At 36.1% G+C, this 24,001-nt stretch overlaps 1 protein-coding gene and 1 long non-coding RNA gene across 5 annotated transcripts; both read right to left on the bottom strand.

Annotated features, from left to right (window-relative positions):
* Window positions 1-2,912: 2,912 nt before the first annotated feature.
* LOC122015935 (putative disease resistance protein RGA1) lies at window positions 2,913-11,590 on the bottom strand. Of its 4 annotated transcripts, none has more exons than XM_042573061.1 (4): window positions 10,990-11,590; window positions 7,079-7,134; window positions 3,463-6,922; window positions 2,913-3,276 (listed from the first exon to the last, which is right to left on the bottom strand). In XM_042573061.1, the coding sequence occupies exons 3-4, from the start codon at window positions 6,871-6,873 to the stop codon at window positions 3,253-3,255; spliced, it is 3,435 nt and encodes a 1,144-aa protein (XP_042428995.1). In that variant the 5' UTR covers window positions 6,874-6,922; window positions 7,079-7,134; window positions 10,990-11,590; the 3' UTR covers window positions 2,913-3,252. The 4 variants fall into 4 exon arrangements, with proteins under 4 accessions (XP_042428995.1, XP_042428988.1, XP_042428980.1 ...); XM_042573054.1 differs by having other exon boundaries at window positions 7,079-7,141; XM_042573046.1 differs by lacking the exon at window positions 10,990-11,590 and adding an exon at window positions 7,236-7,336 and having other exon boundaries at window positions 7,079-7,141.
* A 9,211-nt stretch (window positions 11,591-20,801) lies between these two features.
* LOC121999137 lies at window positions 20,802-21,671 on the bottom strand. The gene is made up of 3 exons (XR_006116799.1): window positions 21,422-21,671; window positions 21,026-21,337; window positions 20,802-20,944 (listed from the first exon to the last, which is right to left on the bottom strand). It is a non-coding gene; the product is annotated as an uncharacterized LOC121999137 (long non-coding RNA).
* Between the last annotated feature and the right edge of the window lie 2,330 nt (window positions 21,672-24,001).

A 24,001-nucleotide genomic window follows, 5' to 3' on the forward strand; every position in this document is an offset into this window, starting at 1 on the left:
ATAAAATTTGCAGAAAGCGGAAGTTATCGTCTCCGACGCTGAGGGGATAAGTGTCCTAGCTGGAGGCGCCTTTAAGGGGGTTGAAAGTGCCTTCAACAGCCCTAAAAGGCTAGTTCGAGAAAAGGGTTGTGCATAACTTGAATTCACGACTACTCTCTTGTGCGCTACTTCAAAGATGATATGACGAATCTGTAATGCTACACTGACAACCAGAAGCTTGCAATTTCAACACCATCATTGCGGTATATTGTAATTAAATTACAGCACTTGTAATTTTGCTACTTGTAAATATTTTCCAAAATTATAGTGATTGCCCAACGAAAGTGATCAACGATCGCGGGTCTTGGAGTAGGAGTTGTCATAGGCTCCGAACCAAATAAAACTTGATCCTGTTAGCGTTGTCTCACTTTTCTTTCTTTCTTTCCACTATGTTATTCTCTGTTTTCCGAAAAATGTCAAAAGTCATGAGTGTTATTCCCCCCCCCCCCCCCCTCCTCCTCCTCTAGCATCTCTCGATCCTATAGCTTTTAGCATGTCACATCATAGAGATTTGCACACTTGTTTTACGAAAAGTGTCAGGGACGTTTTATGACATGTCCTTTCTTAGGGTTGATTTGGAAAGCGTGCATATACTTTGGGATGCGTGCAATAGCATAACAATGATATTATAAAAAGGGGTCTCCATCTACATGTGGAGGTATGTGATGCCCCATATTTCAATATGCTCATTGCTGCATTGTTCTACTACTCTTTTCTTCCCTAAACTCGTGTACTGACTTGAGCGTTGGTGGGTCAATGTCGGAGACCCCTTCCCTGGTCTGGCATTGACGCTGCTTGTGTTACAGGATCACTAGAAGTCTCTATTTAGACAACAACAAAGTCACATCCCCAGTTAACCAGCTTCTCAACTTTCAGGTTAGGATCACATATGATAATTTGTCTTTTAAAAATTAATAACTTTTAAGCCATATACTTTAATTCTTAAGGGTCATTAGTTAATCATACAACTTAAAACTTTTTTTTGAAAACAAATATATTATTTGCACATTATTTTATGTTGCTTTTACCTTAATGGTCCGTTTATGACACAATTAACATGCCACAAATTGCCACTTTTCTCATAAGTTCGCAAGGGTCATATGTTTCATACAATATTTCTGTTATCAAGAGGTAAGAAGTTTGCATTCATTTGCTAGTTTATGTTTAGATCAATTATGTTTATGCCAATTGGATTTTCACAATGACACTCATATATATTGATATTGACATTGTTCAGGTAAAACAACATAGTTTCTAAATAATAATTTCTTGTACGATATGACCAATGGGTCACTACACAACACCTGGAAGAACCTTGGTGATTGACACTGCCAAAAGTTTAGATTCTATACCATATCCATTCATAACAAAGATTTCATCTCTCTCTTCTTGCCTTTCTTTTTGTCCTTTTTGAAGATTCACTTTTAAGATTGTAGGATTCAAGGGCTAGTTATCCTCAACAGTTTGAATGCTTATTTGCAGCGAGTAACTTAGAGAAGATCTAAATCTATTCCAATTTTAGAATTTCTGAGCAGAAGATCTCATTAAATTTTGGCATCATGATATTTGAGCTTTCTTCTTGATTGTTTGTGAAGGGCATAGGATGTTTTTTTTATTATTATGATAAAAAAAAAAAGACAGTCTGGTGCACGAAGTTCCCTCCATACGGGGTCCCGGGGAAGGATCCGTTATACGCAGTCTTACCTTGTTTTTTGCAAGAGGCTATTTTCAGAATTCAAATCCGTGACCTTTTGATCACATGACAACAACTTTATCGTTGTGCCAAGGCTTCCCTTCAAACAATTGCTATGCTATAATAAACAATTGCTATGCTTGGCATGACTAATGTCATATAGGTCACTCAAGAAATTCATTTAAACTATTTTAGAGGTACATTCATTGTTTATATTTTGTTCAGAAATAACCTCTTATAATAAATTCTTTTTGGGGATCTCGTATTTGACAGGAACTTTGTGTATTGGGTTGTCCAGTTTTTATTCATTGTTTATGTTTTATGTTGTCGTCGGTTCATCCAATCATTTATTGAATTAAGGGCCTAATGTTATACTTTCTTATTTGTTAGTCTATTTTCTGCCTTAGCTTGTTAGTTATGATGAAAGCTTCATACAATGCATAATTTAGTCTAGAAGTTTATGGATTAATTACAGTTTTTTCTTAGGAAGTTGGGAAGCAAAGAGACTACGTGAGTGACAGCTTGTTCATCCCGTCTTTCTTTCTGGCTGGTTTGTGTATCTCTGTTCTTTCTTTCTTACCATTACAATAGATTAATATAATTTCTAGTCTTATAGTAAAATAGTATACAATAATATATTTTTATCACCAATATTAGAGGTTGCAATAGGTTAAGAGCTAGTGGACCTCTACCGATAAAGAAAGTGTCAGTGAAACGATAATCAATTAATTTATTTTGACAAGTTTATACAAAGAGTTAAACACCAATATGCTATCAAGTGTGAAAGGATTTACAGTGTTTTTGAAACTTGCCGAGCTTTTATATATATATATATATATATAAAATGCATTGAATCCCACACCCATATGGACAGTGTACTAAACTCTCACTAATATGAATCCCAAGAAAAACCTATTGTTCACACTAAGATCATATATGTCTACATGCTATATAAATTTATAACGCAACTAAAATTGAATCCCAAACTAACTTACACTGATAAAAGGAAAAAAAACAAAAACTACCTTACACACACACAAAAAAAACTATAATCAATATATTGAAACGATGAATATACAAAGAAGGTATTATTCTCAAGTATCTTTATTTTTTTTAAACAAATTGTAAGTGAATATTTATCACAAAGTCTAGGAGTTAAGAATTAAGAACACACACAACATAATTATTAAATAAGTTCCACATTTAAATATAAAAGTCACAAATTCGACAATAATAGTTACAAAATATTCGAATCTTAAAATGACAAATTAATATGCTATAGTACCTATTTAGCAAGTTCATAGAGATATAGTGAAAATTAAAGAAATAAGACACAATAAGTAAATTTTGTTCCCATAGTATGCGATTCTAAAGACACCATATATCGCCATAAGAGCATATCATCAAGTTATCACTTGAATATTATTTTCAGCAAACTCCAACAGATGCTTGTCATATGCATAGTATGCCCTTAAAGAACCAGATCCTTGTTGTGATAATTAATTGAACCGTCCAAGTTCTCATTCCAATTCCAACCTTGCCTTCTAAGATAACCGTGTAAATTACATGCAATACAAGAGACAAATAAAGAATAATCAGCAATGTAAATAATGCTAATTATCAAAGATCTGAAAAAAAGCAAAGACATTTGGGAGCTTGGACATACGATAGAAGGAATGCAAAATAAAACCTCTCTATGCATGAAAATAACGGGCGTCAAGGGTACTTACTCTTTTATTATATGTATCCACGAAGAACTTGTCTGACTGCTCCTTCAGCTTTGGATGAACATCGCCTGAGCACTGGAAATCATCTAGTGACATGGGAAGCCCATCCTCTGGCATCGCTTGAATCTGTGGACAGTCACATATATCTAGTGTTTTGAGAAAGGGAGAAAGTCCTATCTCTGGCAGTGATTGGAGCTGTGGACAGTTATACACCATTAACGTTTTTAGGAAGGGAAGGCAATGCAGCAGCTTTGCCGGCAGAGATTGTAGTTTCTCGCAACCAATGAAGCTTAGAGATGTAACAGCAGTGAGGCTCCGCACCAATATCGGCTCCTCAAATATCACCTCCTCAGAACATGACACAAATACAAGTTCTGTGATGAATGGCAGTGAGTTTCTTAGAGGAAACATTTTAAGCAGAGCAGTGTTGTCCACGCATAAATAACGCAGAGACGGCAACAAGCTCGCTGATTGTTCATCTTCTACATCCAACTGAACCAGCTTAGGACATCCTACAATATTCAATTGCTTGAGGGATTTAAGGACTCCTAAGCACTCCATCCATCTCAACTCATCACACTTACTGATGTACAAGTATTGCAGTTCTACCGATTGAACTAGAGAAATAGACGTTATATGTGGCCACTGGCTTATTTTCAATCCCTTGAGTGAGGGCGGTAGATGGCAGCCACCTTCCTCATCATCTTCCGTTCTGCTATTTAATTTGAGCCTGGGACAGCATTCTATTGTCAACATTTCTAGGGAAGGAGGGAAGGGAGGTAATCTCTTTAGTTTGTGACAATAGCTGACACGAAGTTCACGCATGCAGGGAAATAGATCTTTGCCCTCGGTCCAAGACCACTCCTCCAATGCCGGCAACTCGTATAAATAAAGCACTTCCAACTTGGGAAAACACTTGCCTTCAAATTCATGACTCAGTTGTTTCAAAGCAGGCATGCCGTCCATGTGAAGTTCAATCAGATGCAAACGTTGACCGATAAATGGCAGAACGTCATCCCATCCCTTGCAATTTACTAAGTAAAGTTTTTCCAAATTGGATAGAACTTTTGGCATCAACCAACTAGGCGACCTACTTCCATTGTACCCTTCAATTTTCAATATTTTAAGTGATTTGTGTGGCTGCAGACCTTCAATTACTTCCTCTTCCAACTTGGCATCCTTCTCATCATTCCATTCCAATACCAATTTATTTAGGCGGACTTTGTTCTTTAACTCAGCCTGCTGTGCTTCTGTGCTATCAACAACATTCTCAAGATTTTGAATATGAAGTGTTCCATGAAGCTGTGTCATATCCTTTAGTTGTTCAAGCTTGAGTCCGTCATCCTCTTGAACACTAAATGTTGGCAATTCTTGAAGATTAGTTAGTCTTCGTACATCCTTCACCATCACCAAAAACATGTCATCTGCATCAATGCATCTCAAATTGACCAACTTACTCAATTCTTGTGGTATATACTCTAGTTTAGAACAACCTTCTACCTTCAGTGTTTGCAAATTATAAAGGTCGAATAGTGAGTCAGGCAAAATTTTAATTTCAGAATTCCATGATATATCAAGGTAACGGAGGTGAATCAATTTACCAATATGTTCAGATAACTCCTGCAAGCCACACCGACTTACATCCAAAACGCGAATGCTTCTTAGTTTTTCAAAGAGGCTATTGGGAGGTGAATTTTTTCTCAACATCAGGGTGTGCAACTTGTCGTATCCAGAGAATTCCAACGGCAATTTTCCTTCTTCTACTCGTAGATGCCGAATAGTGGAAAGCATCTTTGTTTGTCTGTTATTTTCAATCCTACATGTCTCTTCCGCATAAATCATCTCAGCTAAATCATGTATAAGGTCATGCATCACAAATAGACCATATACGAATTCTTGAAAGAAAGATCTGTTAACAAACTCAAGAAAATAATCGCTTCCAACATCTTCCATCCTCTTTGTGTTTTTATCTTCGATGAAGCCTTCGGCTATCCACATTTGAACCAACACAGCTTTATCGAATTTGTAGTCTTTAGGAAACACCGAGCAAAAAGCAAAACACTGCTTCATGTTTTCATTAAGATATTCATAACTTAAATGCAGAACAGGCATAATGTCTTCTTCATCTTGTTTTACTTTCCATATATCACTCTTCATTATGGTGTTCCAGTGTTGTTGGCGCAGATCTGATTGCAGAACACTGCCGAGTGTCTTTGCAGCTAATGGTGAGCCCTTCAACTTACGAGCAATCTTTCTACCAATATCTTCTAGCTCCGGATAGTCTCCAGGGTTGAGTGTGCCAAATGAGCATTTCTTGAACAATTGCCAAAAGGCATCTTCGTCTAAACCATGGAGCAAAATTGGTTCCACCAAGCTAACCATTTTTGAAACTTTCACATCTCGAGTCGTAACAATGATTTTGCTACCATGAGCTCCAACTTTAAGTAGTGCACATAATTTATGCCAGATACTCTTATTATCGCTCCACACGTCATCAAGAACAAGCAGAAACTTCTTATCTGCAATATGCTCATGGAGTAGTTTTTGAAGAGGTTCTAACCCCATGTTATCATATCGTTTTTGTGGAGCTACTGACTGTATTATAGATTTAACGAGTCCTTGCACAGTGAAATTGTCAGACACACAGACCCAAATCTTGAGGTGAAAATGAACCTGAACTCTGTTGTGTTTGTGCGCATACTGAGCAAGAGTAGTCTTTCCAGCCCCTCCTATCCCGACAATGGGCAAGACGGAGAAGGTATCGTTGACAAATGCCGATGCAGGTTCCACCTGATTAGCTGACTCCAACAACCAGTCTACCACTTGATTCAGTTCTTTGTCTCTGCCAAACATTATGTCCGTCGCCGGGGAAGAGCATGATTCTCTGGCCTGAAACTTCACCTCAGGTTGCTTCCTTCTATCATGTGGTGGTAACACATTCATGATGCTCTTCATACGATTAGCAATTTTCTCCAGCCTTCCTTGCATCTTCCTCACTCTAGCCCTCATATCATCTTCCTCCAAGGAATGAGAAGAACCCAGCAACTTTATTTTTGCAGCATAAAACATGTTTGAAAGGCCACTGGAGCCACTTGCTGCCTTGTCCTCTTCTTTACCTTTGACTTTCTGTCTGAGGACATGGTATTGGAACTCATCTATCAAGTCCTCAGCATCATAAGCAGCATCCTTGAGTTCCTGCATCAATGTCTTCCACTTGGTGTTGTTGCTCCGGCTAATCTGCACCTCGTCAAGGATGATTTGAATCTCCAGCAGCGACGGGTGCAGATTTTCCATGTCCTCAGCGAAACCCCGGCGCTGGGCAAACAGTTGGATGGATTTATCGCTGGCCTTATCGATCAAGGTCTGGATGAAGGCCTGCGCGAACCATCCCCCCACTGTTAGTGCGACCGCCATCTGATTGCAGAAGAGAGCAGCGGCAGATCCCTGTTTACTTCTCTCAGATCTGCAAGCCAAAAGAGTTGCAAAAACAAAACAAAGACAGTAGTAATCAATGTGGCAAACGCCATGTAGTAGATCGAACTATTGATTTGATTGATGGCAAATTATAAGGATTAATATATATAGCAAAGCAATATATATGTATACGAGATTTGATTACCTCCAAATAAAGTGGATCTAGAGGTGATCGTTGCTGCCGTTGAGTGTGTGATGCTTCTGCAAACTACAGAATACTCTCAGGAAGCAAATATTGCTAAAAGGAAGTTGCAGATCAAAGCAAAGTTGGGCGATGCTTCTGCAAACTACCGAATACTCACCGGAAGCAAATATTGCTAAAAGGAAGTTGGAGATCTAGGTCAACCTGTAGACTTCCGTGTTTTCAGTTCACCGGAAGCTGATTCGGCCAGGATTAATTAAAAATATTTAATATATAATATAATAATAAAAATGAATCTATCTGAATTGAACGTTTAATTCAATTCAACTAAACTCTTTCCCCTTCAATTTTTGTTTGTTTTTTTTTTCGAGCTTGCTAATCAAACATAAATTAAAAGTATTTAATTTATAATTACATAGATAAATAGATTTATTTGGGCCATTAAATTCATTAATCTCTCTTTCATTCTTTTTTTCCGTCTCACTTTTATAAGCACAAGTTTATCTAGACCGTTAAATTTATTCATTTTTTACCCCGCTTAAACTTATTTATTTTTAGAAGCGGACTAAATAAGAGTTAATTAAATATATTTAATTTGCACAATAGGTTTTTAGACCATTCATTCAATAAACATTGACTAAAAACATTTACTTTATATAATTACAAAGATAAAGTACCCTTGCTGGATAATGTGTTAGTTCTCAATCAAAGATACTAACTTTGGATTCAAGAATTATTCTGCATTTAGCAAGTCCTTAGCTTATGAGCCATGAATTATTTACTCTCCTAGAGAGCAACAATAATAACAAAGCAAATAATTGACCAATAAATATCTCAGATTGAATGCCTCAATTAACAGCTTCAGATAAATCTTGTTAAGATTCAACAGGAAGAGACCAAAAAAAAAAACAACCTCGTATATCTCCCTAGTTTTTGGAACACCGAATATTGAAACTGCTCTAGCTATATTAGAATTTAGAATCGTCACTTTATCATCATTTGTTATCATCAATTAAAATCAATTTTCAAATATTATTTATTTAATCAACAATTGCACATGTCATCTATGATATAATATCAATATGAGTAAATCTAATAGATCAACTAAAATGTGAGCAACTTGAGCCAATATCATCAGATAGTGTAATGTCATATGTATAGGCTAAAAATTGCCTCAGAGTATAATACTGTCGCATACGTCATCTGACGTACGGACTATCAGCCCTCACCGGTGGAAGACATAATCAACACTGACCAAGGGCTACATCACACCACCAGGCTGTAAGGAACTAGGGCGCTAAACACGCTTATGTGCAGTGGAAAACTTCTAGTTGCTCCAGAAGATCCATGCGAAGGGAAAAAAATTATACTAAGTTTTACAAAAGTTCATAAGAGGTTTATATCTTTGGTGCGTGCACACGGACTCCAAAAAGCTTGGATTTGAGCATGATCACACGTTCGCGCTTCTACGGTATCCACACGAACAAGTCTTGCCTTCGTTTATCTCACAAACTCAGAAGTTAGAGATCGAAACCACCTAAGGTTGTGCTAGCAACATAGAGAAGGGGTTTTGGCCCAGAGAAGAGAAGAGGAAGGAGAGAATGAAGATCTACCCAAAAATGAAGAGAAAAATGCTTAAGTATTTTCATCTAAAGAAAACACTTAATGAGCATTAATTCAATTAATGAGCCTTAATATGTATTTACACTCCATTAAGGACCACACTTGAAACTCCTCATTTTAAATTCAATTTCAAAAATTGAATGAAATGATTCATTGAATTTCGAAATTCAATAAATATCTTCATTAATCCTCACTTGAGTCTAACTCAAGTCTAATTCAAGCTAACTCAAGTCTAACTCAAGTCTAATTCAATCGAGTCTTAATTAATCTCATGCAATGCAAATTCAATGAATCACTATTTCATTAATTCGAATTGACTCCTTGAGTCTAATTTGAATTGGACTCAATCCAATAATTAGATCCAATTGAGTCTAACTCAACAAGTCCAATTCGGATTAGACTTAATCCAATGATTCATCATATAAACCCATCTTCAAATCTACTTATTTTTTGCGTGTGACCCAATAGGTTCTCGTAACGTTGACAATTTATCTAAATCAACATTTAGATACATAAGCAATGAGTGGTATCTAGCAAGGTATCATTGCTACCCAAGTAACGAGAAAGTCGAGATCCGACCTAACCTGTCCGTGGCTATTATCTTTATGACTTAGTCCATCTATCCTTGATATCTAAATTAATCAATGAGGCATAGACCGTGTCATTCTCTTATCAACCTTTGTGCTTCTTGATCTCTAAGTAGACACACTCAATCAAATAAGCTCAATATCTCATATTGACTCATTTGAACATGGCTATGCTTTCTTGTGTCCTACTAATCAAGGGTCCCGCAGATATGCTTCCGTCATATGGAAGGGATAGATCTCATCTACATCACTCACATCCCTCTGCATAATTCATTGCATATCCAGTGATCGACTTTATTGTCCACCTTGTTATAGGTGACGTTTGTCGATACCAAAGTACACAACTTCTTATGTAAGGAACCGTAGTGACTTCAGGTCTAAGGACTATTCATACCAATAGTCACATGAAAATGTTTATGACACTCATATAACGATCCATGAAATATTCTTAAGGCGAGTCATTCAGTATATATTCTCTAATATATACTCATGTGTCAACCTGATATCTCATATCCATGACTTGTGAGATTAAGTCATCCATTGACCTACATACTAGTCTCAACGTATTAATATTATCCTTGTATATTAATACTTGACTAGGAATAGTTAAGAGTAGTATTCTATGTATATCTACAATATCTCATTATCAATTCAACCAATTGATATGTTGTAGATAAGAACCTACTACCCAAGGATATTATTATACTTATTCAATTGACACTGAACTGAAATAAATATAATAACCAACTTTACCTTTTATTAATAATGAAATATGATACAAAAATGAGTCATTTACAATCATCTCATAATTGGTACTAGGGCTATTACTAACACAGGACTTGCGTGTGCGGTCAGGTACTCTAGACCGCGACTTCTGCACTACCATAATAATACTTGGGCGGTCCAGTACGCCGGTATAAAGCTAGGCTTATAGTTTTCACTTTTCAATATTTTTTATTTATCATCTTTATTATTATTTCACTTTAAAGATTTCATTCTATCCATTTATCATAATTATTTCGTTTCATATCGAATGATAACATGTTCATATGAAGTATGTTAATTTTATCATCATATATAGGGTTCACAGATAAAAAGGCTACAAGTATCAACAAGTAGAATTTCAAAAAGCATGGAGCATGAAAGATTAAGCAAGTCAAAAAGACAGGTATCAACAAAAGAGATTCAGAATATGTATTTAATGTTTAAAATAATTCTTCCCATATGAATCCAAGTATGAATCCACATGTGAACAAGAAATACTATCAATTATTTGCCCCTAATGATTTAATTATTCTAATACCCATTTCACTATTTTAAATATCATTTTAATTCTCATTGTAAAACAATTATACAAATATATATAATTTCACTATTTTTTTATTTATGCACAAGGATAAATATATAAAAGTCAAAGAGAGATGTCCCCACTTTATATACAGTAAAATTTTCGAGTGTCAACAGGTCACCGTGCACCACTAGAGCTCGTGTCTACAAACATAATACCAAGCATTACTCAAATAATCAAAATACTATTTAATAAGAATAATGACTTAAAGTCTAAATATTGTCTATGATTCGAAATCGGTGAATTGTTTTGATCTCACTAGCTCGTACCACTTCGTATTCCTAAATGAAACCTCTATTCTAATCTAGATAGTCCTCCTTACTACACATCGATTAACAAAAAGCATCAAAATATACCTTCTACGGGTTAATGTGGTTGCTGGAAAAGAGGACAGCAACTAGGGTTGTTTTCCCTTCATCACTGGTCGTCTCAGCTAGCTCCGGTGAGCTTTGGCGAACTCCGGCAAAAGGACAGCAGCTAGGGCTGTTGTTGGAGAAAACGAAAGGCAGCGAGATGCTGCTGTTGGTGGGGGCAAAAGGAGAGAGCAACTAGGGTTGCTGCTCTTGGCTGTTGGAGGAGAAGAAAGACAACAATGTTAGTTGGAGAAGGCTGAAAACAGAGAGGATGGCTGCTGGAATAGTAAAGGGGAAAGGAAATCTTTTTCCTTTTCACCGGTTGTCTCGGTGAGTTCCGGCGAAGGCCACAGCTAGCTCCAGTAGCTGCTGTGCTTGGCTAGAAAAGAGGACAGCAACTAGGGCTTTGTTTTCCCCTTTTTTCTGGTGGTCCGGCTAGCTCCGACACACTCCAAGGAGCTCCGACGGTACTACCAAGATAAAGGGCTGGTGGCTGGAGAAAAAGGCAGCAAGGTTGCCTGCTCTACTCTTCGCTAGAGGAGGAGAAAAGGCACGGGAGGAGGAAACCAGGGCTGCTGCGATTTTTCTACCGTTGAAGAGAAGCAGAAAAGAGAAGGAATGGGAGAACAAGAAAGAAAAAGAAAAGAAAAGTTAGAGATGAGCGTGGTAGGAATAGGTTTGTCCTTTTTTTTATCATTATTTTTTTCCATACTTAACAACCATCCTGATTTAATTCATCATAAACAACGGAGTTAATTAGCCAAACTAACATAAAACTTTTTGATCTCATGATGACATATAACTAAACATGCACACTTGAATTCATCAAAAGCCTGCAGTTAAGACTTGATCAAAACCTGCTCCATAGCATGTTCAAACAACTCTCTTCGCGCTCCAACTTTGTCTTTCCATATATCTTAACAAACTTTAGTAGTTGATGGAGTACACGAAGAAATTGAATCCAAAAATAATTTCAATATCGAGACTAATCAAGATATTTTTTCTAATGAAACAACTTCAATAGTTGGTGAAGACTCAAGAGATATCTCAACTTTATAAATTAAATGTTGAGTATCAACATATAAATATGTCAAATGCACAAGTGGAGTTGGCTAGCAATGCTCAAAGTTTTTCTTAATACGAGGATGGAGATATTGAAGTTAATAGTGACACAGATAATCAATTATCTATTTCAGATGATGTTAGTGATTATTTGTTTTACATGGTATGTATTTTTTTTCATTTTTAATTCATTTATATAAGATAAAGTTTCATTACTTTTATATATATTGTGACAGTCATACAGTCCAAGAGGATTGAGCATCTACCAGTTCTGCAGACACATGATGATAATAGTTCCCCTAGCGGTTAGTTGTTTTGAATTTAAATTACAAAAGTGTTATTTAGTTTGTTATTTATTTATGTATTTCATTTGTTAATTGTTAACACTTTCACATTTATAGGTCGCACGCTACAGAGGGAGACACATGACACACATTCTGATATTTTGTGACACCAAATCAATGAACAGGGTAAATTATCCATAACTTTTCGTCAGAGTGATGGACATCTAATTAACCCAAACACAGCTTCATTTATGACCGAGTTAGGTCTCTCAGTAAACACATTTACTCCCTTACAAGCTAAAAGTTGAAAACACATCTCTGAGGATAATAAAAGGATGATATACAATCGATTATTAGAAAGTATAAATAATTCAACATATTTATAACCACTTCTTTACTACTAATCACATGCAAAATAAATTTATTTTGTTCAGACTGCTTTTGATATAATTTTTAGGAGGGTTCATCATCTGCTAAAAAGGAGATCGATCGGTTAATGAGTGCAAGGTATAGAGATAATTTAACTAAAATGCATAGCTATTATAAGAAGCTATTGTGTTTTCCTCCTGTTGAGCGTCAACAATAGATGTCAATTGAGTTTTGTGAGATGCAATTTGACTAGGACTACATGTGCGCTATGTTTGAATTAGAGGCATTTCAAATAACTCATTCTATAACAAATGTCTTTTTTATATAAAAATTTAATTATTTGTTCTATAACTAATATTTTATTTATACAAGATTTTACGTTGTAGAAATGATCTGTAACAAATGCTAAAAATCTAGAGAAACTCTCATATAGCCATCGTAGAGGTTTTTAAATCATTCATTCAATATAGTTACAACGGTATAATTACTAATTTTTTAGTTATCATATATTGTTTGTTGAATTAAATATTAACACATTATTTTTTTTCAAATCGATCCGTCACGGAGAAAAGATCTGATTACTGTCTTTAATGAAACTCTTTATAGCTCGTCAAAAGGGTGGATTAGGGAGAGAGCACAAACTACATACGTATTCTATGACCTTATTTAATGAATTTATTTGGGGGGAGGGCTCGACGACCTACTCGTGTTTCATCACTAACCACTTGAAACTTATCTCAATTGCAGTGATTTTTTTAAAGGTTAGCGGTGATGTACAAAAAAATTCGTCACTAACATTTAGTTTCCGGGACAAAATATGGGTAATTCGTTGCTAATACTATCATGGTTAGAGACGAATAATGCTACATTTGTTGCTAATACTATCATGGTTAGTGACGAATAATGCTACATCCGTTTCTAACCTTGGTGCATTTTAGCAATGATTATGGTAATTTTAGCTGCATTTTATGTTATGTCGTTAATCTTAGCAATGAAATATTGACTTTCATCCCTAAGTATAGTTTACGACAAACTTATAGTGACAATGTTAATAACAAATATTTATCATGGCTATATACTATTAGCGATGAATTATGTCGTCGCTAAATAATGTTGTTCTTGTAGTGGTTATGCATTTCTGTCACAATTATCCGAGATTTTACTGTTATCGATTAGCATCTTGATCAAGGGTGGAGCTAGGTACAACCCTACTCGGGCTGGAGCCTGGATGCCCGACGGCCGCGAGAAGAGAAAAATGTCGATTTTACTTAGAAAAACGGAAGAGAAAGCGGAGGCTAGCCGGGGCGTTGGCGTCGGCATCGACGTCGGCGTGGCCCACAGCTCGGGTAGATCACCCGCGCTGGCTCCGCCATTGATCATGATGCTTTAAACAAGGTTAAAAAAAAATAACTAACGCAGTGAATTAAAAAATATATTTTAAATTTGAGATTACTTCCCATCTGAAATTATATTTCAATTAGTTGTTATTCTGCAAATTTCATGAGCACCATGTATAAATTTTTTTTTAAGACTTAATGCTATACCCTAACACATAAACGCTAAAATCAACACCCTATATATATATATATATATATATATATATATATATATAAAATCTATCCTATCCCCTATACCTATGACCAAATCTTTTGGTCCAAAAAAAATGGACTAGGGGATGGATCACTTGCAATTGCGGCCTGATCGTGACCATGATCCGACCACAATTGGTTGTGATCCCTCCTTGGGTTCACCGTCCCACCAGGTTATAGTTTTGGATCGAGACAAGTGGCCGGAGGCTGCCCGAAGGTTGTCGGCGGTGGGCAAGTGGCCAGGATGTCGGACGTTGAGCGGGGGCCAGCCTTCGAGCAATCTCCGGTCACCCATCCCGACCCAAAATATAATCTGAGGGGACGGTGAACTCAGAGAGGGATTGCAACCAATTGCAGCTGGATCGTGACCACGATCCAGTCGTAATTGCAAGTGGTCCATCCCCTGGTCCATTTTTTTGTGAACCAGGGAATTTGGCCTCCCTAAACCCTAAAGCCAAAACCACAAATGGCTAAACCCTACTTTGCTTATGGTGCTCACCTTGTGTTCACCATGTATTTAAAATTTTTTTATTTATGTTTTTTAGAGCTTATTTAATGGTTAACAACAGGAATAGAGGTTGTTTTTCTTCCTACTTAGAGTTGCAAACGGATTTAACGTTTGCGAGTCTTGTGAGTCAACTAGAAAAATATTTGATTCATATTTAAAATTAATGAATTCAAGTCGAACATGTTAGATAATTTTTTGAACTGAATTCGAACTCATAATATTTTATTCAATTATTCATCATCACTCACAAGCATATCTCAAATTAAATTGTAGTTATTTTTACATCATTTTAATTAAAATATACTTAAATTAATGTCCGAATAATTTGAACTGAACTCGAATTTAAGTCATTTTGACTTATAATCGAATTAAGGTTCGATTATACTCGAATTAAGGTTCGAACAATTCAAATCAAACTCGAGTTCGAATTTTATTTCCAATTGAGCTCGAGATAAAATTATTTATATTTTCAAAAAATTTAAATATCATATATATTTTTAGAACCTACCTAGTTCCATCTTCTCTTAGACGAGGCAAGTGTTTATTGATAGGGAATTTGATTTATCGGTGAGTGGAAAAGAATGAGCAAGGAGAAGCAATGCGTAGGATTGAAGTGGATGGCTGATGGACTGGGTATGCATGATTTCTCTCACGTTCAGTAGTTAAGACGATAATCGACGTTGCTCGTACTGCAATAAAAATGACTTTTCGCAGCGTACAAGATCACCTTCCGTAGCGTGCATTGCACGCTACATAGTTTAAAGCGGTTGCAAGTCATTAGTATTGACGGCGTGCATTGCACGCCGTAGAAAAGATCATCGACAACGTGCATTGAACGCTGCGGAAACAACTATTGACAGAAACAACTATTGGCTAGGATGCGGAAACAACATATAAGTGTAGATTCCAAATTAACTTATTTTATGTATGTTTTTAATTACAAACATGTTCTTGTTGATTCTGTTACCTCATACTTTGTAAAAACATGGACTTCATTTCTTGCATTTCTTGTTGAATGGGCCTCATTTCTTGCATTTCTTGTTGAAGGTTATGTACCATAGCTTGAAGTTGTTTAACAGTTTGATTTTGTAGCACAGAAGTTCCAACTTTAGATGGTGTAACTCCAAAGCCCAATCCACGCACTCTACCCCTTGTTTCCTTGCCAAACACAATGCTAATTGCATCATCAGCAATGTTAGTAGTCTTTTGAGATTCTGGTGGGCATTCTTGTATTTCTTTCTGCAAATAAAAAAGTTGATTTATAAGAAAATAACAAATTTAAGTAACCCAATTTTTTTTTTCTTTTGAGCTTCTTCAAATAAAAAAGACATAATCTTATTACCATTTTCTCTCCAACTGCTTGAGTACTAGGTTTCCCATTTTTTTCTTGTGACCTTCAATCCAAACTTGTGATCTTGTAATTTGTCTATCTAGCGGACTTGTTTTTTCCTTAGATATAGAAATATTAGAAAAAAATAGTTAGAAACAATATTCAATAATTAATTTAGAAATATAAAAAATAATATTTATCATAATGTGAGCCAAACGAGCATAACCTCTCCGGCTCATCGTGTAAATGTGGTCTTGTTTTTCTCTCATTGCTCTAAATCTCGCACTCTTTTCCTGAGATTTACCAAACAAATCAAGACATTAATTAGAAATTACACTAAAATAAAGGAAAAGAAGAGGTGCAGTATAAACATATTTATTCAGTCATATCCTTTATGAAGTCACATGGCATAAAATGATTTTACCCAATATTAATTGGTCTGACAAACGACACCACAAAACTATAGCGTGCAAAGTTTTGGGAACCTGATCTATTGATAACATTTTCAAGCCATTAAAATAATATTGAAATAGCACCAAAGTACATTCTAGCCTTCATCGATTTAGAATATACACTCATATATAAGACAGAAAACTCTGAAAGTTAAACATGTGTTAGTATTGTTGTTACACTGTTGTTGATTACTAATAGAAGAACTTCAAATTAGTAATCAAGTATTAGCACTTTTGTTGCACAGATAATTGACCACAAATTGACCAAAGCACGTGTAAGCAAAACACGGACAAAATTGGCCCAAGGAAGCAAGAAAGCTCACAAACTTATGTAGCCATCAGAACGGGCAGACTTGGACATCTCAACAATATCAAAATACTCTAGTTGACAAAAAGAAAAAGAATGGAGGATAAGAAATCAGGTGAGAAAAAATGGACAAGATAAAATGGGACTTGAGTTTTTTATATTCTGATGTCGAGTAAGAAGGAGATTTGATCTCTAATGATGAATGCTATCATCAGAAAAGCTTATTCTTTAAGTTGTCAAGGAAGAACAACCAGTTGGATGCCAAATCCTGCTTAATGCAAACAAACTTGAGGGATATTATTAAAAGCAGAGAAATTTGCCTACAGCCATGGAAATGAATTCAGTATATTATTGAGAAAAATAATAGTCAGTTGGTGCAGCGGAGACCGGCAAAAGGGGGGTGAATTGCTGAAAACAAAAATTAAACTATACCCTCCTCATACTTTCAACTCAATTAGTGCAATAGTGATAAATTAATAAAGCAATAAAAACTAAATAAAGAAATACAGAGAAGATCAGGATTTTAACCTGATTACAATCAAGAAGGTTGTTAATCCAGGGCAGTAGAAAAAAGTGCAGTAGAAAAATTCTCCTTCTCTGAAGGCGGAGAAGCCTTTTACACTTTGGAAGCTCAGAACTATTGCTAGGAAACACTACACAGTTGATTGCTTGAGTTGTTATTGAATTCCTAGCTCCAGGGGCCTTTATATAGGCCCTGGAAATCTTATCCCGAGAGTCCAAGGCGCCTCCAACAGGGTTTAAGGCGCCTCCAACTCAATCTGCGGATAAAACTTTATCCGCAGTGCAAACGGTCAAACTAGCCTGCTCAAGGCGCCTTAAACAATTCATTCAAGGCGCCTTCAATGTGTTTAAGGCGCCTTCAAGGTTCCTGCTACAGTAATTTCTGCTACAGTAACTTCCAGCCTCTTTTGACTCCTTTTCTTCTTCACTTTGTCTTCCGAAGCTCCGTTTGTTTGGGTGATTTTGGCCAACCGAAATAGGGCTCACCCGAACCCAATTTTCGGCCTTCCTCGAGCAGCCTTCCGTCCCGGCTTAACGTCCCTCGAACGCCACGCACGCTCTTCACGCCCACCGGAGTACTCTTCCGCAGCTCTCTCGTCCTTCGGACGCACCGAGCCCGTCGGCTCCCTTCCCGTGCCGTCCTTCTCGCTAGCTGCGTCTTCGCTCGACTTCTTGTGTTCCTAAGCTCCTGCACACTCAGACACAGGGATCAAACACAGCAGGACCTAACCAACTTGGTTGATCACATCAAAACTACCACGGGGTCCAACAATCTCCCCCTTTTTGATGTGCATCAACCCAAGTTCAAGTTAGAGTCAAAATAGACATATAAAGTAATTTTAAAAAAAAATTACTAAACTAACAAGTTAAGTATAATTTTTGCAATTAGCAAAATTGCAACAAAAAATAGAAAAAGAAATTTAAATTTTAAATTTTTTCTAACTCCCCCTAAACTTGTACTTTTCTCTTCCCCTTTGATCACAGCAAAAACGGGGTTAATAAAAATAGAGAGAATTATCCAACAATATGTTAGGTAAAATAAATGGTTCAAAAATATTCCAAGTAAGAATGAAATTTTGAAAAATTTTCTAGCTAAAATTTTGCAAGTCAAAAAGTTTCCACAAAAAAAATTTTCAAGTTAAAAAATTTTCCAAAAAATTTTAGTAAAATAAATTTTTGAATTTTTCAGAAGAATATTTAAAAAAAATCTAAGTTAAATTACTTTTTAGAATTATAGAAAAGGCTTTTAACTTAGGCGAAAATAATATATTTTTTTTTATTATTATTAAAACAAAATTCATTCTCAAGTTATTGTCATTTCTCTTACCTTATTATGATATCTAAATTTTCACTTTAGTTTATCATAATTTTTTAGATTTAAGGAAAACAATATTAAGTATGCGAAAAATTGTTTTGACAAAATAATTGATAAAAGATCTTTTGATAATTCGTTCGACAAATTATTTTGTAACTCACAAGAATCTTTTGGCAATGTTTTTAGTTTCAGAAATTCTTTCAACAAAATAGTTGGTAAAAAATATTTCGACGGTGTTTTTAATTGGAAAGATTCGTTCGACAAAATTTTTTCTAATCCAGAAAATTCTTTCGAAGATTTAATTTTTAATTCGCAAAAATTTTCAGGTACCTTCTCGATTAATGTAATTAATTGTTCAGAAGGTGGAAATCATACCTGACTTACCTTGTCAGCTGTTGATTCTCCCCCTGTCGAGTTGCTTTCTTCCGAAGTCTCTTCCCCTTCATCGATGCTCATCTGGGATGAACTTTCTGTGGCTTCAGGATGGAATTCGGCTGTTGGGGTTGTTGCGGCATTTACCTTGGATTCAGACTCTTCATAGATCTTTAAGAACTTTTCCCAAAGTTCTTTTGCGCTATTGTACTCTCCGACTTTGTCGAGATATACATTTGGTATTGTGGTTAGAAGATGAAATTCAGCCCGCGCATTTGCCATCGACTCATCACGTTGCTTCTCGTTCCAGAGGTATTTCTTGAGCTCTTCTCCGTTTACTTTCTTTGGTGCTTCATAACTAGATTTCATTATTAAATAAATATCAAAATCAGACTTAAGGTATACCTCCATTTTTTGCTTTCATGAAGCAAACTCCCCCTCGAATGCAGGTGGGTAGTCACTGGCTCCGGCCATCGTCTAGATCTTCGTGCTTCAGTCGGCGGTTAGTCCTTCTGAGACGGTTCGGCTCTGATACCACTTGTTGGTGCAGCGGAGGCCGGCAAGAGGGGGGTGAATTGCTGAAAACAAAAATTAAACTATACCCTCCTCGTACTTTCAACTCAATTAGTGCAATAGTGACAAATTAATAAAGCAATAAAAACTAAATAAAGAAATACAGAGAAGATCAGGATTTTAACCTGGTTACAACTAAGAAGGTTGTTAATCCAGGGCAGTAGAAAAAAGCGCAGTAGAAAAATTCTCCTTCTCTGAAGGCGGAGAAGCCTTTTACACTTTGGAAGCTCAGAACTATTGCTAGGAAACACTACACAGTTGATTGCTTGAGTTGTTGTTGAATTCCTAGCTCCAGGGGCCTTTATATAGGCCCTGGAAATCTTATCCCGAGAGTCCAAGGCGCCTCCAACAGGGTTTAATGCGCCTCCAACTCAATCTGCGGATAAAACTTTATCCGCATCACAAACGGTCAAACTAGCCTGCTCAAGGCGCCTTAAACAATTCATTCAAAGCGCCTTCAATGGGTTTAAGGCGCCTTCAATGTGTTTAAGGCGCCTTCAAGGTTCCTGCTACAGTAATTTCTGCTACAGTAATTTCTGCTACAGTAACTTCCAGCCTCTTTTGACTCCTTTTCTTCTTCACTTTGTCTTCCGAAGCTCCGTTTGTTTGGGTGATTTTGGCCAACCGAAATAGGGATCACCCAAACCCAATTTCCGGCCATCCTCGAGCAGCCTTCCGTCCCGGCTTAACGTCCCTCGAACGCTGCGCACGCTCTTCACGCCCACCGGAGTACTCTTCCGCAGCTCTCTAATCTTTCGGACGCACCGAGCCCGTCGGCTCCCTTCCCGTGCCGTCCTTCTCGCTAGCTGCGTCTTCCGCTCGACTTCCTTTGTTCCTAAGCTCCTGCACACTCAGACACAGGGATCAAACACAGCAGGACCTAACCAACTTGGTTGATCACATCAAAACTACCACGGGGTCCAACAAGCTTATATAGCAACACATAATTTAAACAGAACCATAAACCCATAACACAACCTCTGAGTACGAATAAGCAGCCACAAACAGTAGGCAGCTTTTACATCTCCTTCAACAAACTATTTAAAGTGAATAAATACTTACTTGAAAGGTAGGTGATAGCGTCTTCTTCACAAACAAGTCCCATTGATTTTGCTCCATAAATTCAGGCTTCGAAAGATTGAGATCTCGTGAAGCCACTCGACCTGTATTAACTTCTCTTACAAGTATTTGCAATTTGGATTTTTTATCACGCCGCAATTTAGCTAACTTTTGAAAAATTACTTTCTTTTCTCAATCTTCAACTTTATAACTCAGCTATACATTAATAAACATGAAAATATATATACATTTTGTTATAGAAATGGAAATGAAAAATGTAGTGTTTGAAGATATTACCTGAAGACAACTCCACATCCTATCCTTTACTTCTTCACCTATTTCATTCCATCCATCCAATGTATATGGAACAAATTCCTTTATCATGCACCCTAGAAAAGAAGCGTACTTCACCAAATTATCTCCAATCGGTTGTCCTAACTCATTACGCTCCAGCTCTTTGCACTTATCTTGGCCATTAACCATTTTCAGTTTGGACGTACCCCTTCCCTTTTTCTTTTGAGTTTTGTCATCATTAATTTATTCTTCACCATGCAAATCATGTGATGAATTGTTAGCGTCCATTCTCGATAACCTATTAGCTATAGTTTCCTGTAAAATAACAAAAATATATATTGAAATGTACAAGTGTAGTTTATTACTAAAACTAAGATTTTTGAAAGAGTAAAATATCACCTGAATTTCATCTTCAGATGCTAAGCTATGCTTTTTACCCTTTTTGCTCATCTTTTTGAATGCTATGTAATGATTTGATCAAACATATAATATGATATAATAAATATAACCAAACAAAGTAAATATGTAGACAAATATATTGCAACAGTAATATAGAGTTATATAACTTGAGAAGAACATTTATCAATTAAAATAAATAACTATAAAATCTACATCTCAAAATTTTAGTCATGTCTCAGTCACATCAATTCCCTCACACTCATTCCTTGCATATGGTTCTTTCTCGGTAATGTTAATTTCAACTCGGGACACTTGAAAAGGGGTTGATGATATATAGGCATTCGCTTCAAGCACATTCATGTTATGAATACCCCGAGGCGATGCTTTTAGCAACACATACCAATTTGATTCATCATTGTCCGTATAATAGAATACTTGCTTGGCTTGTGATGCTAAAATGAAAGGATCATTTTCAAAAGTTTTTAGTCCTTGGTGTAAGTTAACGAGTGTAAAGTCATCCTCCATTTTAATACCATTTCCATGATTGGCCCAATCACACCTAAAAATAGGCACTTTGAAAGAATATTAGTCTAGTAAAACAATGTCTCGTATAACTCCATAGTATGATAGTCTTTCTACTGTATGTGAATAATCATTAGCATTAGATTGACAAACAGTGTCGGCTTCAATCGAAACTCCACTATCTTGTGTCAACCTTCCAACATCAATTGTGTGGAACCGATGTCCATTTATAATATAACTCGTATAAGATATAACATGCTTTCTTGGACCATATGCTAGCCATTGAATTCGGCCTGAAGAGTTAAAAGGAACATGTTTAGATAGCCATTCAGCAAATGTTTCCATATGTTGCTTTTGTAACAATGCTTCATTACTTAAGAAACGACGATCTGTTTGTTTAAGCTCCTCGATGTGCATCCTATTGAAAATCATTAAAGATAGATATTAGAATATACAAGATATGTAATACATTAAGACTAATATAATATGCAATTAATTACACTCACTCTAAGTAAGGTTCAACTTCTGCAGTATTAAACAACACATATTGATGTGCGACTTGCAACATGTCGTCTTCTAAAATCTTTTCTTTTCCTTAAGAAATTGGACGACCCTCCACTAATCCATTTTCCAAATCATCATTCCAATTTGAACGAACACCAATATTAGAAGTCTTGTTTATATAAGCACTACAAAATATCATTTGTTCTTCTGCGAGGTAACACTCAGCTATACAACCTTCTGGCCTTGCTCGATTCTTCACCTACCCTTTTAGTGTTTTCATAAATCTAAATCATAAAAAAATCACATGAAACAACCATTGATAGCAAAACTAAATTATTATTTATTACCTTTCAAATAAATACATCCAACGGAATTGGACTGGCCCACACAAGCGAGCCTCTCTTGCTAAATGAATTGTTAAATGAATCGAGATGGTAAAGAAGGCAGGTGGAAAATATCTTTCTAACATGCATAGAGTTTCAACAATATTCTCCTCTAGTGCTTCTAAACGATTCCTGTCTAACACTCTTTCACATAATTCATTGGAAAATGAACCAAGCAGAAATATAGCACTATGTGAGCCTTTCGGTAGAAGATTTATCAATGCTACTGATAGCAATTGTTGCATTAGAACATGACAATCATGATATTTCAGCCCATTAAGCTTACGCTCTTCTAAAGAAATACGGTTACCAATATTTGAGCTATAGCCATTGGGTAACTTTATTTTCTTCAACCTAGAGCAAAAGACATCCATTTCTCTTGTAGACAACATGTATGGTGCAGCAGTCAAGTGATATTTATTTTCTCCTTTTTCTTGAGGATGTAATTCTTTTCTAATATTTAAGTGCATCAAATCTTTGCGAGCATTCACACCATCTTTGGATTTTTTTTTTCTTTAGGTTTAATAATGTGTCTATGATATTCTCACAAACGTTCTTTTCAACATACATCACATCTAAGTTATGATGTAACAGTAGCCCCTACAAGTAACCATTAACATGTTTCATAATGTTAGTTATGGAAATTTAAAACAATTTGTGGACAAAAACTAATGAATAGAGTGCAAAATAACTTACACTCCAATATGGTAAATTGAAAAAGATTGACTTTTTCTTCCACTGTTGAACAGATTTTTGCACTTCTTTTGAACTATCTTGTTTCTTCCTCTTTTTCCCCGAAGTATTGACATTCACATCCTTTTTCTTTTTACCCCAATCATTTTCAATATCTATCATTGCATTGAGAATTTCTAACCCATTCAAAGGTCTAGGTTTCCCTTTTCTTTCTTTTTTTTCCCATTAAACCACTTCTTTTTCTAACAAAATGGGTGATTAGGAGAAAGAAATCTTCTGTGGCCCATATATGAAAACTTTCTGCTATACTTAAGCCACATAGAACATACGTCTTCCCCACATATTGGGCAACCAAGTTTCCCTTTTGTGGCACATCCAGCAAGGTTTCCATAAGCTGGAAAATCATTGATTGTCCACATCAAAATAGCCTTTAGATTGAATATTGACTTGCTGAATACATCATACGCCTCTACATCAT

This window comes from Zingiber officinale, chromosome 1A, assembly GCF_018446385.1.
Source record: "Zingiber officinale cultivar Zhangliang chromosome 1A, Zo_v1.1, whole genome shotgun sequence".
Taxonomy (NCBI): Eukaryota; Viridiplantae; Streptophyta; class Magnoliopsida; order Zingiberales; family Zingiberaceae; genus Zingiber; species Zingiber officinale.

Coding starts and splice junctions, on each gene's coding strand:
- LOC122015935 (XM_042573061.1), bottom strand. CDS start 6,873: ATGGCGGTCGCACTAACAGTGGGGGGATGGTTCGCGCAGGCCTTCATC. Junction 3,277..3,462: donor TGGATACATATAATAAAAGA/GTAAGTACCCTT, acceptor CGGTTATCTTAG/AAGGCAAGGTTGGAATTGGA.